Source organism: Prionailurus bengalensis, chromosome C1 (assembly GCF_016509475.1).
Source record: "Prionailurus bengalensis isolate Pbe53 chromosome C1, Fcat_Pben_1.1_paternal_pri, whole genome shotgun sequence".
Lineage (NCBI taxonomy): Eukaryota > Metazoa > Chordata > Mammalia > Carnivora > Felidae > Prionailurus > Prionailurus bengalensis.
Window position 1 is genome coordinate 80,859,639 of NC_057345.1, and position 17,541 is coordinate 80,877,179.

At 44.5% G+C, this 17,541-nt stretch overlaps 1 protein-coding gene across 3 annotated transcripts in view; it reads left to right on the forward strand.

Moving 5' to 3' along the window:
* Positions 1-164: 164 nt before the first annotated feature.
* Positions 165-17,541, forward strand: part of SLC44A3 (solute carrier family 44 member 3) — a 110,718-nt gene continuing 93,341 nt past the window's right edge. For all 3 annotated transcript variants that reach the window (XR_006296665.1, XR_006296666.1, XM_043575624.1), the window contains exons 1-5: positions 165-1,697; positions 2,200-2,307; positions 6,034-6,176; positions 8,294-8,430; positions 9,349-9,442. Coding sequence is in view for 1 of the 3 variants with exons in the window: in XM_043575624.1 (XP_043431559.1) it covers positions 1,671-1,697; positions 2,200-2,307; positions 6,034-6,176; positions 8,294-8,430; positions 9,349-9,442 (509 nt within the window). In the remaining 2 variants the exon portion in view is untranslated. The remainder of the gene's footprint in view (positions 1,698-2,199; positions 2,308-6,033; positions 6,177-8,293; positions 8,431-9,348; positions 9,443-17,541) is intronic.

Consider the following 17,541-nt stretch of genomic DNA (forward strand, 5'->3'; position numbering starts at 1 on the left):
GAAATTTTAAGAGAGAGAGAGCACATGAACAGGAGAGGGGCAGAGAGGGAGAGGGAGAGAGAGAATCCCAAGTAGGCTCCGTACTGTCAGTGCAGAGCCCAACGCGGGACTAGAACCCATGAACTGTGAGATCATGACCTAAGCCAAAATCAAGAGTTGGACACTTAACTGACTGAGCCAGCCAGGCACCCCTGACCCCTAGAAACTGCTAAAGGCAACCAATGAGGCTTTATTTTTATTTAGTATTATTATAAATGTATTAATACAAACACATTTGATGTGTTTCAAGGATGGGGGTATTCATAGGTTTTTCAGGGTCTGATTAAGATGCGTCCTTCAGTGCAGACAGGCCTATTAGATTGGACAACTTTGTCATGTCATAGTTGACATGGACATGGGAAGGGGAGGGTTTGAAGTGAGTCTTGAAGGGTACAGTTGTGTGATAACTCTGTTGACTGATCTGTGGGTCACAGGAAGAGCTGTTATTCTGACAAGAACTAGTTGGGCAGTTGGTCCATGGCTCCAATAAATGGATTTTTAGGAAATTCCTAAAACAAATGATAAAAATATTTGAAATATTTCTATACGGCTTGAGATGCACCCTTGCAGTCTGAGGTTTCTTTCTTTCTTTCAACCTTGGAATTTAGCTCCATTAGGTCTTCAAATATTTCCTCCTCTCCTTTTTTATAACATTCCTTTTCCTGTCCTAGATCTATACCTGATACTCCTTAGGAAATTTTAAAATAAGCTGCCTTATTTCCTTTTTTTAATGCCTTCCTGCTTCCGCTGGGGAGTTGCTGAAACCGCTCTTCTAATCACTAATTCCTCTTCAGCCGCATTGATTCTACTAGATTTATCCCACATTATTATTAATAAATAGCATCAATAAACAGTCATTCCAATTATTATATTTTTCATGCTTCATATTTCTCTGATTTAGATTCATGGGGTGTTGGTTTTTTTTTTTTTTTTCCTGATTCATATTCGCTCTTCCCATCTCTCACGTAGTGTTTGCAGAGAACCACTTGAAAGCGCCTGCCTGAGGGCTTGGGATCAACTCCTAGTTCTACAGCTTACAGCTGTGTCTCACTGAGCATGTCCCATCGCTGCTTTCCCGTGCCTCGGTTTCTCTCACTGCAGATCAGGGACAACAATGATTTCTGCTTTGTTGATGATTTTATAATGCTTGTCGAGCCGCTAGAACAGAATCCGACACAGGTAAGTGCTACTTCCTTGTCGGCTGGGCGTAACGCAGTACTCCACCCCTCGGGAAGGATTTGTTGAGACTCTGCTTCTTACTCTTCGCAGAGGCGCTAATTAGGACGCGCGCTAATTAGGACGCGCGCAGGATCGTGGCTGAGCCGGGGCCTGCGCTGGAGCAGCCGCGAACTCCGCGCTTCGGTCGGCGAGATGGGCATCCCGGGAACCACCACCGCGCAGGTGGTGGACGCCGAGGGCCTGGGAACACGGCGGCCCTCCCGCTAACAGGTGACTGACCCGGGCGGGCCCTGAGCCGCTCCGGTGACGCCGAGGGCCAAGCTCGAGGCTCGCGGAGGCGGCCGCGGGGCGGCGCTGCGCCCCTTCCGGCCGCTGGGCCCTCTGGCCGCAGGCTCCTCTGCCGCGGGGCGCTTCGTGGGCTCCCAGTCTTCGGCCCGGCGCCGCAGCACAGGATGCAGTGTCCCGGCGCCGAGTACCTGGTGAGTAGCCGCCGCGCGCAAAAAGGCCCCGCGGGAAGGCTGGGAGCCCCAGGGGAAGGTTCGGGCAACTCCTAGCACCTGCCCGTCCGGAAGCTTCCGCCTTCCCTATCCACCGGGATAGAGCCCAGCCCGCCCCTCGCCTTGTTCTGGGGACACGTGGCGGGGAGGATCTAGGACCCCACTCGTGTGCTCAGGCGGAGGCGCGGGAGAGGCTGGCTGCAGAGCACAAACTTGGGGCGGCCTACAGGTGCACCTCCAGGTAAGGAGTTAGCGACTGCGGACTTCACTTCTGCTCCGCACAGAGCAGGTTGTTTCAGAGTCTCTGTTGAAAGTTTCAGGAGGCCACGTTAAAAAAAAAAAAAATGAAAGGAAGGAAGAAAAGTTACTTTGAACAATCTTCAGTACATTTGGATTCAGTTTCCAGGTTATGACCCATATGGTTATTTATCCCCTTTTCCTCAACTCTCCAACCCCCCCCCCCCTTTTTTTTTTGGTCTGGAAGGTTTCTGCAGAGAGAACCCCCCGGAAAAGAGAGTGGAGACCTCAGATTTATAGGAAGTGCACAGATACAACATGGCTGTTCCTCTTCTTTCTCTTTTGGACTGGTTTGGTAAGTATAGATGCCTAGTAGGGAAGAGACCACAGTGTGTTTCCTGAAATAACTGTGCCCACATGTAAATCGTATTCCTAGTGCCTTCCCTGGGGAAGCCTAGGGATCCAGGTGGTACCAGGTTAAAGTTTGTGCTACAATGAGAGACACCTGCCATTACCACACAGTAAGCATCGGTCCTGGGGAAGTCCTATCAGGTGTCTCTTAATCTCCTAGGCCGGCTAATTTGGAGAGGCTGTCTTATTACTGCAGGCCACAGTCTAATGAAAGACTCCATTAGGAAATGAGAGTCACTTCTTAGGATTGTTACTTAATTGGCCAGCGTGTGATCCCTTATTATCTGAGCTCACTGCCTGGAAGTTCTTTTACCATCACAGCCCCCCCCAACAAAATGTTCATGAACTGTTTGCCGTTCGGGCGAAAATCCTAGAGAGAAATTACTCTCACTTCAGCTGAGCGTCACGCACACACTCTCTGTATGTTGTGTTTAGCAAAGGAAATGAGCCTTTGATAGAAACTCTCTAGTTAGGTGATGAATTTTTTCCCCATTCTAGTTTCTAGGTACATAGGATTGCTGGTAGACCTCATCAGGCTGTGCCACATGAGTCCTGGGAGGGTTTCTTGGCAGCTAAATCTGGATGCTTTGATACTTATTTTAGATACTTTATTGTGGGTAACAGCAGAAGGAGCCCTTCTCAGCTTCTTTAAAGATCATGTTCATGAAAACATCCATTCTAGACTGAGGCACGCTGTTTGCTGTGCGGTTAATGATTAATTTACAAAGCAGCATAATAGCTACCCCATAGTAATTACCTTTGTTGCAAAGATTTCAATTTGAATAGACCCTAAAATGCCATGTTTGTTCCTCTTTCTTTGGAAAAGCATTTTTTCACTGGTCGGACTTTACCTACCGGTGTCTCACAGACATGGTTACAGGCACAGTGGAAGGTTGGGTCTTAAAGGTGTAACTGAATGTCGTGTGTTGTCCCTTTCATGGCTCTTGGAGCCCTCCTACGGGAGGAGCCGGGAGAGAGCATATGTGTATACACCGCATCCTTCTTAGCTTCCCCACAGACGGCTGCTGTTCCTCTCTGGGCCTGCTGGGGTTCCGGTGCAGGGAGCAGCTGTCCTGCAGGCACCGGGCAGCTTCCGCCTCAGGTTGTCCATGTTCCTCAGTGATCTTCCTCAGCCCCTCCACGGTTCAGACCTAGCACATCGCTGCCAAACTCTCAGCCCAACAGCCGCTTGGGGAAAGGATTTGTAGATGCCTCATCACAGCCTGAAGAATTATGAGCCATCTGAGAGGTGGCACAGAGCTGGGAACTGTTTTCAAATTACATGTCATTTACAGAATAAATTTGAAGGCTTCAATATGCCAGCATTCTCTTTCCTGTATTGCATTTGAATAATGAGAGCCCTTCAAGCTGACTGGCTTTTCGTATCTTCTGCAACTTTTTTTTTTTTTAACCACAGATACTTAAAAAAGGGCAAGGAGGCTTTTCTGCCTCTGCTGTTTAGCTTTCTGATCTTGTGACATCTTGAGCAGTAGTGAGGTAACATGCTAAATGGGGTTTTTGATGGTACTGCCCACCCGCCCGAGTTAAGACAAAGGAGGTTTAGGGTAAGGGGCTAGAATTACAGGCAGAGACAGTCTACTGCCAAGAGAAAGAGTAGCCTGCCTGTGTTTATATTTGCATAAGACACACAGAACAGAATGTCTCAAATTCTGGACTGTCTCTGCCTCTACTTACCTCTCCAGTGTCCTCCCCCACCTGCCCGCTTCCATTCCCCTTTTAAGACTCCATTTTCTGGATCTCCCCTGGCACAGTTGACGGTGACCTCCTTGACAGCCTCACCATACCTCGTAGACACACCTACTGTATCACCGTCATATGGAATTGTAATTGTGTGTTTGAAATTAGAACAAAGTTCGAAGGTATAAAGTAGAAATATGGCAAGGACTCAGTGTGCACCAAATCCCTCCCGCCCTAAAATACAACAAAAACAAAATGTCCGCTCCTCCCACAGGCTTCCCAAGGGAGATATTAACATAAAGAATGCTGGTAAGTGGAAAATACCACTTTGCTATTAGCTCTCTGGTGAGCCGGGCAGCAGCACAGGGCCCCTTTCCTCCAAGTCCAGACCCAGTCAGGACCTTCCCACGCTCCAAGCTGAGAGGGAGGAGAAGCTGCAGCCCGGGGCTGAGTATTCCCATCCCCACAGCCTCTAAGTACAGGATGAGCCAGCTGTCCCCCAGCAAAGGTGATACTCTCGTCCTGGAATCAGACCGTGAGACTGAGGAGGTGCTGGGTGTGGGAGGGACAGAGAACCTGCCCATCTTCTGGGCTGAGTTCCTTGAAGGCAGGGACTTGGTTTTGTTCATATTTACATCCCCTGGTCACAGTCTCTGGCACACACTGGGCATTTCAAGACTATTATTTTGATTTCTAAATTAGTAACGAATGCAGACTATCTGAAACGTATTTGACTTTGGGACAGTCTACCTTTAGGACATAGGGCATCATTGCTACATTTTTTAAAAAATTTTTTTTAACATTTATTTTTATTTTTGAGACAGAGAGAGACAGAGCATGAACGGGGGAGGGGCAGAGAGAGAGGGAGACACAGAATTGGAAGCGGGCTCCAGGCTCTGAGCCATCAGCCCAGAGCCCGACGTGGGGCTCGAACTCATGGACCGTGAGATCGTGACCTGAGCCGAAGTCGGACGCTTAACCGACTGAGCCACCCAGGCGCCCCATATTTTATCGAATGATGTACTGTATCCTCACTCCCGGAGCGATCATGTCAGCACTAGTTTTTCAATGCTATTCAATGCACTGTAAATTGGGAAACTTACAACACTAAGATCACATCATGGGGGGAGGTACACACTCAATCTTAGTGGAGGGCCCCATCACTACATATGATGAATGGGACAGTGGTTTGAGCTGAAGTTTCAAGTATTCCATATTCATGATGATACTGGGGAAAAAAGTGACTATAGTTGCAAGAGGTTGTTGTCCAGAATTCCTGAGATTCTTTATTTTGTATATTTTAAGCACTTATTCCAAAACACCATTTTCTCACTTGTTATGAACAGTATCTTGCTACACATCAACTGTGTTGTCTCTGCCCCTGAGGGTCAGAGTCCCCTAAAGATAAGACAAAAAAAAAAGAGAGAGAGAGGATGGGTGGGGTGGGGAGAAGGAAGGGAGGAAAAGAGGGAAGGCAGGACCAGTGAAGGAAACTTGCCGGGGGTGGGGTAGGGAGGACAAGGAAAGGGAAGAGAAGGGAGAGAGTTGGGGGAAGGGGATAGAAGGAAGCTTGGGGAAAGATGTGGCATGGCAGGGGAGAGGGGGCCTTAGATAAAGCAAGAACCTCCAGGGGGAAGAAAATTTGAGTTGCCCTGGTAAAGTTAGGCCCAGAAGAAAAAATGACAGACTCATGGAGAAAAGGATACAGAGGACACGGAGGTAAGAACACAGGCAAGGATCCGTTCAGCCTTTTAGGATGTTCTCCCTACCAACCTGTTAAAACAAGGGTGAGAGTGACAGCCTCCTGACTGATTTGAATTGTTGACATTGTTGCTAAAGGAGAGAAGTACAGTGATGCTGGAGAGATTCATTGTCTACCTGGCTCCACTTGATATCAACATCTTGAGGGATGCGGGGGCTCGTGTTTTCAGCCTGTTGGCCAACCTCTCATGTGCCACTTGAATTTTACCAGCTGTTCATCATGGGCTACTCGATGGTGGTGGGAGCCACGGGAAGACTCCTCTTTGGCTATGACAGCTTTGGCAACGTGTGTGGCAAGAAGAACTCCCCTGTAGAAGGGGCCCCTCTTTCAGGGCAGGACATGACCCTGAAAAGGTAAGTGTTCAAGTAAATCCCCAACCTGCAGGGGCTATCCTATATTTCAAAACGGTATAAATTAGCCATTTTGAGCCTGGAAAATGTTTTCTCATTTAAAACAATCAGCCCATCTCATAAAAAAGGAGGCATGTGTACGGTAGTGAAGACACAGGTTTTCGAATCAGCTGGTCCTCTGTTCAGATTCACCCGGTGCTAATTTTCAGCCATGTGACCTTGGGCAGAGTACTTAACTTCTCTGAACCCGGTTTTCATCTTTTCAACTGGTTGTTATGCCTGTCTCACAAGGTTATTTTAAGGATCCACTGAGACACTGCATGAGCTAAGACTTAATCTGTTAGTGGCTACTACTGTTATCCATAATGTATCAGAATCACATTACCAATTGATGTTACCAGTTGTACTCATCCACAGTATTTTATCTGTGTGGCAATTCCTGAATCCCACCTGGGAATTCTGGGAACTTGTGTTCCACTCCCTCCCCAGTCTGTGGTCTCAACTATGGCACTGTAGTCTCACTACCCCCCAACTCCAGCACAGAAACAGAAAAGGAAGAGAAGAAGTAGGAATCCCCTGAGAGGCAAGAAAGCCTTGGCCATGGTTTTTCTAAGATGGAGGCTGCCTTGAAGTAATTTTTGAGACTTGATGATCAAAAGCCCCTCCTACGAGAGAATGTTGCAGGTCTGAATAGGTCCTGAGTACAAGTTTGGAGTCACCAAATACAGTTCTCAGACCACGCCCCTTCTACCACTCAGTGTTGCCCCTGAGAGGGGCTCTACATTGCTGGATGTGGATCACGTGGACACATTTCCTCCTGCACTTGGGGATCACTTTAAAAAAGAAGGAAGAAGGGGGCTGCCCGGATGTATGCGTGCATGCTGAGAAATAGTCATCCTCTTGGAGATGTAAAGTATGCATTCCCAGGAGCCAACAGGTAGAGGCAACCAGGTGTCCCATCAGCAAACACAGTGTTGTGTGTGTATATAATGGGATATTAGTCGGTCTTAAAGAGGAAGGAAATTCTAACACGAGGTACAACTTGAGTAAATCTTGAGGATGTTAGGCTAAGTGAAATAAGCCAGTCACAAAAAGAAAAATACTTTGTGATCTGACTATCTCAGGTCCCTAGAGTAGTCAAACGCACAGAGACAAAGAATGGTGGTTGCCTGGCACAGAGCTTGCTTAGTGGGTACAGAGCTTGGGTTTTGCAAGGCTATAAGGAGTTCCGTGGGTGAGTGGTAGGGATGTACTTAATGCCACTGTGCTCTACACCTAAAATGGTTAGTATGGTAAAATTTTATGTGTATTTTACCACAATTTCAAAAAAAATTAAACTGTGTATCCTAAATTTGGGAAGTCTGTTCCCCCGTCTCCTATCATACCACCTCCCTCTGTTCTGCCCCCTCCCCGCGCCCCTTCACCAGGTCCCTCCAGGACTGCCTGTCTGGCAGGCTCCGGGGCTCCCCTTCTGGCGTCCCTCTGATCTCAACAGCCTGGGGAGGTGTTGGGCATGGTCTGGGAGCTACCGGTGCCAGCCTGGCTCACGACCCCGCTAATAGCAACAACCAGCTTTGTTCTCGGCCCCATCTACCCACTGGTGGAACAGTTGGAGTGGGAAGGGTCTCGTGACTTTCCTGGCTCTCAAACTGGCAGGTGGGGGAGAGGGGCAGGCTTTTCATTCACAGCCGGGGCCTCCCTCTTTCTGCTCACTCCCCTGAGGTCAGCTATTCTCTGAAGTACAGTTGAACACTCGGGTGCAAATATGTCTTCCGTGGACTTGGCTAGTAGCTCACGCACTGGCCTGATCTAGCATTCCATGTGCAGTTTAATCCTTTCCCTTCCTCGGCGCCTTCCTCAGGCCACCCCTTAGGTTCTCTCCCAGGAAATGCTGAATCTGGAAAAGGGAAGTTTTATTACTATTTGAGCATGATTCCTCCACTGCACAACTCCATAGATGACCCCCAGTAGGCATAATACATGGTAAATTATTCTGAGGTGCTTGGCTATAAAAGTTTGCCTTAATTATTCCCACATTTGATAACATGGGTTTTAAGGCCCCTAATTAAACCCAGTGAGAGGATACGCTCTAAGATCTTCTCATTTCGTCTGTTTCCTAGACACGTATTCTTTATGAATTCCTGCAACCCGGAAGTCAAGGACGTGAGGCTCAGTTCCACCATCCTGTGCGTGTCGAGCTGTCCTGAAGAGCAGCTTGATACCCTGGAAGAGGTCCAGCTCTTTGCAGACAAGAATGGTAGGCGCCAGGGGATGGGGCTCGCTCTTCCCCCTGAGGGCGGGAACCACAGTGGGGTAACCTGTGCAGACCTAGGTGACAGATGCCCCTGGCACTGCTTTCTCTGCAAAACCGGAAATTGTCATTGCCTGTGGTAGCCTCTTCTTGTGTGCGAGAGGCCATCAGTGCTTTCTCCTGGGCCTTGTACAGCCTCATTCAGCTTTATCTGGAATTTATCTGAAACCCTAGCTGTTCTCTGCTCACTGCCAGGGGATGGCCTTGCATACAGAGTATAGTGTAGACTGACGCTTAGGGCCCAAAGGCAGCGTCAGACGGAGGTCAGAGAGCTCTGTGCACAGGGCACATCCAGTCCTAGAGAGGAGCTGCCGGCTTTGTAGCGAATTGCTGACAAGTATGTTCTTTCATTACAATGTTGGGGCCCAAGGATACTTGGCACTAATTGTTTACGTAACTGAAGCACCTTGCCCTGAGCCTGCTCGTGAGATTTATGTTACAGGGATTAAACAAGAAAAGGAAAGTAAAAGAAATTCGAGGCAACCCGCTGCAAATTCTATCTGCCTGTGAAATGATGTGCCAGATTTTTAAAAAATTATTTGCAAGGCTGGGTTAAAAATATCAAGCCTATGCAATAAATCATTCCTCCCCCCCCAAAAAAAACCCTTCAAATAATTTTTGTGCCAATTGTATAACTTTTAGTTTTAAGTTGAGATTTAGGAGAGAGAGAAAGAGAGGCCTCAATCTGACCTCGAATTGGATGCTTATTCTTACTGTGTTTAGATCATCTATAGACGTGTTTTCTAAACCTGAGTGATTGATTCCATCTCCTTCTCGGTTTGGTAAAAGGATGGTAGCTTTCTTACTGGCTCCCCTAGAAAGATGAGAGGGAGATAGCATAGTCTGTGTGTCTTCTGCTTCCAGGGTCCTTCCTGTGTGTTTACAGTTTGAATTCCATCAACTACACCCAGAATCCAAATGCAGACTCATTGTGTCCCAGGCTGCCCGTTCCTCCGAGGTAAAAAGCTTCCATATTTTTTCTTTATCCATCAACAGAAGTTATGGAGTACTTGCATCTGTTGCTCTTGTGCGTATTGTTGGAAGCAGGAAGGAGATATTTGGTAGAGCCCTACGGTCTACAGAAGGCCAGGGATAAACAAGGAGGAGCTATCTGCACTATACATGATGGACAGTAGATTAGGAACCAGGCTACAGAAGGAGAAAACTCACCACTGGAAATACACATAGTCAGAAAATGACAACACTGGAGCTCGCGGAATTCGTATGCAAATCACCAGTTGAGTGGTTTGATAAAGTAGTCGGTATGTGTTTTTTCTACTCCAACTATTTATTACAAAGTAGAAAGTATTTTCTCTTTTATTGCAACCAGACATTGTTAGTTTTTACAACTCTAGATGTCTCCATAAGAAACAGACCTATATGGGCGAGGCCAAGTGGCCACCAAAAGCACCTGCTCAATGAGGACAGAAAACAGGTCCTTCTCAAGGATTCCACTTGTGAACTCCTTTTAGAGTCAGCCGTTCCTATCAACTAGTGTAGTACCTGGCACATAGGAGGTACCTTACAAGTATTTGTAGAATAAAGCTGTAATGGCGACACGGTAGTTGTATTGCCACGGTAAATGGCTCACATTTGAGCCATCGAGAAAGGTAATGGGGAAAACACAATTACTAATCATCGCCACCGTCAGGATGCTGAGATGTTCTGAAGGAAGACTTGGTTTGTTTTGCATTACCATGCTTTTAAAAGTTGTAAATATAGGGGCGCCTGGGTGGCTCAGTCGGTTGAGCGTCCGACTTCGGCTCAGGTCACGATCTCACGGTCCGTGAGTTCGAGCCCCACGTCAGGCTCTGGGCTGATGGCTCAGAGCCTGGAGCCTGCTTCCGATTCTGTGTCTCCCTCTCTCTCTGCCCCTCCCCCGTTCATGCTCTGTCTCTCTCTGTCTCAACAATAAATAAAAGTTAAAAAAAAAAATTAAAAAAAAAAGTTGTAAATATACTTACAGTGAATGAGACCTCTGTGCAAAATCCCTGAGAAGTAATGATAATTGAAGTAGAACAGGGCATTGGGCCAACCGTCCAGTAGAGTGTTTATCAAACTCTTGGCTGGGACCCACAGTAAAGAATGTATTCCATCTATACATACACCTTCACGCATCCTTGTGAGTATAAAACAGAAATGCAAGTCTGTCAAAACAAGATTTCCCCTTACTGCAAATGATTTGTCCTAAAGGTTTCAATTCTGTTTCACTTTTTAAAAACAGCAGTTTATTTCACCATCTTCTTTTTTTTTTTTTAATTTTTTTTTAACGTTTATTTATTTTTGAGACAGAGAGAGACAGAGCATGAACGGGGGAGGGTCAGAGAGAGGGAGACACAGAATCTGAAACAGGCTCCAGGCTCTGAGCTGTCAGCACAGAGCCCGATGCGGGGCTCGAACTCACAGACCGCGACATCATGACCTGAGCCGAAGTCGGCCGCCTAACCGACTGAGCCACCCAGGCGCCCCTATTTCACCATCTCCTAATGGGTTGTGAGTATAGCTTGAAAAATGCTGATCTAACAGGTGCTAAAAAATAAAAAATAAAACTCCAGTCGATTTTAGCTACATAGGAGGAAAGAGTATAATTAACCATTCTCCTGGCGTCTAAAATAAATACTTTGTGTTACAAGTAACTGGAAGAGGAGAGAATTATTTGCAGAGGAGAGTCCCATTGCATTTTTCTGTATCTTATTTTTTAAATTCTGAGTTTTGTTAGATATCATAAACATCTCTCAGTGAAACATAACTAAAGCCAAAAAAGTAAACTACAGTGGCTTAGTAGGTTAAAGGAAAATTATTTAACGCTTGAAGAGAGGGGTTTAACTTTGTACATTTTGACCATCATTTTGCCATTTCCCCTCCCCCAGGCCCCAGCCAACACCTTTCTACTCTCTGCTCCTGTGAAATTGACTATTTTAGATTCCACACATAAGTGAGGTCATGTGGTATTTGTCTTCTGAGAAGATTGTTCTAGGGAACACAATTTGTAAGTGTGCCTGCAGAGGGAACTGGAAGAGAATGGAATTTTTCAGGCTGTAACTTAACCAGAGGTAGATAAATTCTTCCTATCAATGGGATGGCGGCTGTAATTCTATGGGAAGCTTGTATCTTGATATCGCTGCTGATAATAGAGAGCATTTATTGAGCTTTTGATACTTGCCAGGTACTTTCTAAGCTCTTGACATATTCATTGACCTGGACCTCCTCAAACCACTGTGCTGTAGGCCTTGTCTTCATCCCTGTTTTATGGTAGAAAAAACTCACGCAGGAGCAGCGTAAAGTGGCATAAGCAGCAGGTGGAGCTGGCCTGCAAACCCAAACAGGGTCCGTATCTTTCTGTAATCCAAAACCAACCGTCAAGGCTTCATTGCTGTTATTTTACCTGGCAGATGGCCTCCTTGGGCGCACACCAAGGTGGGGGTACGGGGAGCCCCATAGCATGTGTCCTAGGGTCCCCATTTTTCTGCCACACCTGTCCTAGGCCTTTCACCCCCCAAATGCAGACCTTTCCATGGAAAGACAAACCTGTTGCTTGACCTTTCTCAACAGAGGGAGAGAGAAATCGCCTTGAGGGCTCCGTTTCCTTTTCCTACAAAGCAAGAGTTTGTTCTAAGATGGAAATTATCATATTTATCATGGAAGAGCAGTGCCAAGAGTGAAAGCTTGAAATCATGAGAAGTGTGGCCACAGGGCCAAAAAACATTTTCTAAATACCTCTATTGACTAAACCAATTGTTTCTTCTCCCTCTGTCAATCACATGAGGAGAAACATACCCTTTTAGAGTAGTGGCTGAATATCAAGAAGGTTTGTGTCCCGAGGTATGAGCTTTTAAGAGCAGTGAAAAACGACAGAAGATAACAAGCAAGCGTATCTTTTTCCCTTTGGGGTTCCACATAATATTGTATTTTGAGTCCCCATGTATTTAAAATCTAAAAGGCTTGGGGTTTTCCATCAATTAAGTTCTAGTCCTCACCTCCCACGTGGGTGCCCGTGCACATCACTGAGTTGCTCGGTTGAATTCCAACAGCGTCATCGAAATGTACAGTCAGCTCTATGAATTACTTCCTGCAAATCTGAGTGGTTTTGCTGGTGAGAGAGGAAAAGGAGAAGTGGGGAAGAAACCACGGTCTGGGGCCCAGTCACACCCCCTACCCCAGCTAATCAAGTCCTCAGAGGGCAACTGGTCAACCACACACATCAGGGGTGACCCACACTTCACATGCTTCTCTGTCACTCTCAGGGCTGGGATGGGTCATTCTTTACCAGCACAGGGTTATGAAATGCCTGAAAAGCACCATCTTTTTTTTTTTCAATGTTTATTTATTTTTGGGACAGAGAGAGACAGAGCATGAACAGGGGAGGGGCAGAGAGAGAGGGAGACACAGAATCGGAAGCAGGCTCCAGGGCTCTGAGCCGTCAGCCCAGAGCCTGACGCGGGGCTCGAACTCCCGGACCGCGAGATCGTGACCTGGCTGAAGTCGGACGCTTAACCGACTGCGCCACCCAGGCGCCCCTGAAAAGCACCATCTTAACAAACCTTGTTGACAAAATTAATGTCTTAGGGAGAATTGTGTTTGGGGAAAAACAAAATGACATTAGATTTACATCTGACCTTATTTTTCAGAAATACTAATTGAAAGTTCAGAAAACATTTGCTCTAAAAACAATTCAGATTTATTGGTATTAAGACTATTTAGTAGGGGCATGCCTGGGTGGCTCAGTCGGTTAAGCGTCCAACTTTGGCTCAGGTCATGATCTCACAGCTTGTGAATTCGAGCCCTGCATCGGGGTCTGTGCTGGCAGCTCAGAGCCTGGAGCCTGCTTTGGATTCTGTTTCTCCCTCTCTCTCTGCCCCTCCCCTGCTCGCACTCTGTCTCTTTCTCAAAAATAAATAAACGTTAAAAAATTGTTTAAAAAAAGACTGTTTAGTACTAGAAAAGGAAAAAATTAGAGGTTTAAAACTCAGAGAGCAGGAAGTAAAATTATTCTGCGGTGGTAAGAAAATTAGCTGAGGGGGCCCCTGGGTGGCTCAGTCAGTTGAACATCCGACTTCGGCTCGGTCATGATCTCGTGGTTCGTGGGTTCGAGCCCCGCGTCTGTGCTGATAGCTCAGAGCCTGGAGCCTGCTTCAGATTCTGTGTCTCTCTCTGCCCCTCCCCAACTCATGCTCTCTCTCTCTCTCTCTCTCTCTCTATCTCTCTCTCTCTCTGTCAAAAATAAATAAACATTTGAAAAAAAAACTTTTTTAAAGAAATTAGCTGAAAAACTACAACTGATAAGAGAATTTATTTAGGTGTCAGGGAACACAATTGATAAACTGAAATCTGCAGCATTCCTATATTTTTTAAAAGACAACTTTTACCACAGTGAGAAGAAATAAAAAAACGAACTGGGTACTTCAGTGCCTAGAGACAAATGTAACAAATATACAAGAACCATGAAAAGAACACTTTATTTATTTATTTATGACATCATTTTTTTTTCAAATTTTTGTTAAATTCTAGTTATCATACAGTGCAATAGTGGCTTCAGGAGTAGAATTCAGTGATTCACTTACATACAACACCCAGTGCTCATGATAGCAACTACCCGCCTTAGTACCCATCACCCATCTAGCCCGCCTCCCTCTCACCTCCCTCTGTCATCAACCCTCAGTTTGTTCTCTAAGACATTCACATGGTTTGTTTCCCTCTCTCTTTTCCCCCTCCCATATGTTTATCAGTTTTGTTTCTTATATTCCACATATGAGTGAAATCATATGGTTTTTGTCTTTCTCTGACTTATTTCACTTAGCATAATACATCCTAGCTCTATCCACATCATTGCAAATGGCAAGATTTCATTCTTTCTGATGGCTGAGTAATATTCCACTGTATATATATATACCACATCATCTTTATCCATTCATCGGTTGATGGACATTTGGGCTCTCTCCATAGCTTGGCTATTGTTGATAATGCTTCTGTAAACATTGGGGTGCATGTACCCCTTTGAGTCTGTATTTTTGTATCCTTTGGGTAGATACCTAGTCGTGCAGTTGCTGGATCATAGGGTAGTTCTATTTTTAACTTTTTGAGGACCCTCCATACTATTCTCTAGAGTGCCTACACCAGTTTGTGTTCCCACCAGCAGTGTAAGAGAGTTTCCCTTTCTCTGCATCCTCACCAACACCTGTTGTTTATTCTTTTGTTAATCTTAGCCATTCTGACAGGCATGAGGTGGTATCTCATCGTGGTTTTGATTTGTATTTTTTTGATAATGAATGAGGTCGAGCATCTTTTCATGTATCTGTTAGCCTTCTGGATGTCTTCTTTGGAAAATTGTCTGTTCACATCTTCTGCCCATTTCTTAACTGGGTTATTTGGTTTTTGGGTATTAAGTTTGCTGAGTTCTTTATAGATTTTTGGATACTAACCCTTTATCAAATATTTCATTTGCAAATATTTTCTCCCATTCCATAGGCTGCCTTTTAGTTTTGTTGATTGTTTCTGTAGCTGTACAGAAGCTTTTTATTTTAATGAGGTCCCAGTAATTCATTTTTGCTTTTATTTCCCTTGCCTCAGGGACATATCTAGTAAGAAGTTGCTATGTCTGATGTCAAAGACGTTACTACCTGTGTTCTCTTCTAGGATACTGATGGTTTCCTGTCTTACATTTAGGTCTTTCATCCATTTTGAGTTTATTTCTGTATATGGTGTCAGAAGGTGGGCCAGTTTCATTCTTCTGCATGTTGCTGTCCAGTTTTTCCAACACCATTTATTAAAGAGACTGCCTTTTTTTTTTTCTGTTGAATATTCTTTCCTGCTTTGTTGAAGATTAGTTGACCATAGAGTTGTGGGTCCATTTCTGGATTTTCTATTCTATTCCGTTGATATATGTTTGCTTTTGTGCCCATACTAGATTGTCTTAATGACTAGAGCTTTATAATATAGCTTGAAATCTGGAATTGTGATGCCTCTGGTTTTGTTTTTCTTTTTCAGGATTGCTTTGACTTTTCGGGTCTTTTGTGGTTCCATACAAATTTTAGGATTGTTTGTTCTAGCTTCGAGAAGAATGCTGTGGTATTTTGATGGGGATTATATTAAATGTGTAGGTCACTTTGGGTGGTATAGACATTTTGACGATGTTTGTTCTTCCAATCCATAAGCATGGAATGTTTTTCCATTTTCGTGTGTCCTCTTCCATTTCTCTCATAAATGTTCTATAGTTTTCATAGTACAGATCTTTTGCCTCTTTGGTTAAGTTTATTCCTAGGTATCTAATTGGTTTTGGTGAAGTTGCAAATGGGATTGATTTTTTTTATTAAAAAGAACATTTTAATATGTTCCTGAGGTATAAGGAATACTTAAATGGAAAGACGGTGTTGACAGTATGACTCAGCATTATAAAAAATGTCATTTCTCCCTAAGTCAAGCTATAAATTTGTCATGATTACAAACAAAACAAGCAGATTTTTTTTCAGTAACTAGACAAGTTGATTTTAAATTTGTAAGGAAAGTTTTTTAAAAATTAAAAAAAAATAAATCTGAAAAAGGAAAACAATGGAGACTAGCCCTTACAGTTTTTAAAAACTATTGTATTATAAAATTTAATAATTAAAATACTGTGGCCCTGTAACTGAACTAAAATGAGTTTCCTCCTTGGTGAGTCCCAGGTAGAAACTCCACCAGGTAAGTCATCACACAAAGGAAACTTTATTTGCCACGAAGAAGGAAATTATGGGGAATAATTTACAAAGCTTTGACTTCCCCAGCAGGGGTGAATGGGTTCCTTTTATTTACGGTTAAGATGAATATTTAGAAAGCAAAGCCTTGTCACCTAATGTAGAGGGAGGCAAGTTCGTGCTTGCGCCTTGAGGAAACGTGCCTGTGCGTACATTGTATGTTACGTAAATGAGACTTGTGCTTCTCTTTGGGTGGACATTTTAGTATTATAATGAGGTAAAGGTAACTGTCTCTCACTCCATGGGTCACTCCATGGTCCTATGCAGGTGTGAGTCAGGGGTTAAGCTCAAACTTGTGTGGGTGGTCTGGGCCAGCTGGCACTCTTCCTCAGGACAGTCATTATTGTTTGAGGGATAGTTTCTGTTTCGACCACAGTTGCTATGCCCCTTGGGTCTTTTGTCTGGATTAAGAGAGAAGTTGGAAAGAAGGATTTAAGGGAAAATTTAGGACAGAGGTCAGCAGGTACCAGCAGATGAGCAATAAAGACCCTGTCTTGGGGTCTAGCTGGTGACAGCACTAGTTCATGTGTAGAAAAATCAATAGAAGATACTAAGCAATCCAGGAATAGACCCAAAGGCTTACAGGAATTTAGTACATGATAAAAGTGACAAATCGGTGACAAAATGACTGGCTATTGAGCGACTGTCCCAACTGGGCAGGCATCCAGGGGAAGAGCTGGATCCAAACCTCATGCCTTATATGAATAAATTCCAAGTGGATTCAAGATTTTAATGTGTAAAGTGAAACTGGAAAGTATGAGAAGCCATGGGAGAATTCTTCTATAACCTGAAAGTAAGGGAACCTTCTATCCATGACTTAAAACTCAGAAGACATAAAATTAAACAATTGATGAAATGAACATCTCTGCCTGAGAAAACACTAGAAGCAAAGTTAACAGGCAAATAAGTTGCAATTTGTATAAAAATATTAGTTTCTCTAATTTATAAAAAATCTTATTAATCCAACTTCTAGAAGACTATATTTCAGTATAAAAATGAGATAAAAAATGTGAATAGATGCTTCAAAGAAAAAAATAGTGTTGTTTAAACATATTAAAAGAGGCTGGACCTCCCTCACGATAGGGGAAATGCTGATGTTTTCACACTCCCGATGTTTAGGTGACAGCATCCAAAAGTTGGATGATGCACTCCACTGACAAAGGTGTAGGGAAATAGATACTTTCATACATTGCTGAGGCAGGGATCTGAGGAGGGCAATTCATCAATATTCATTGGTGAAGAATGTATATGCCTTTAAGTCAAGCATTTGTGCTTCTAGAAATTTAATCTACAGGTATACCTGTAGAGTATGAAATGACATTTGTACAAA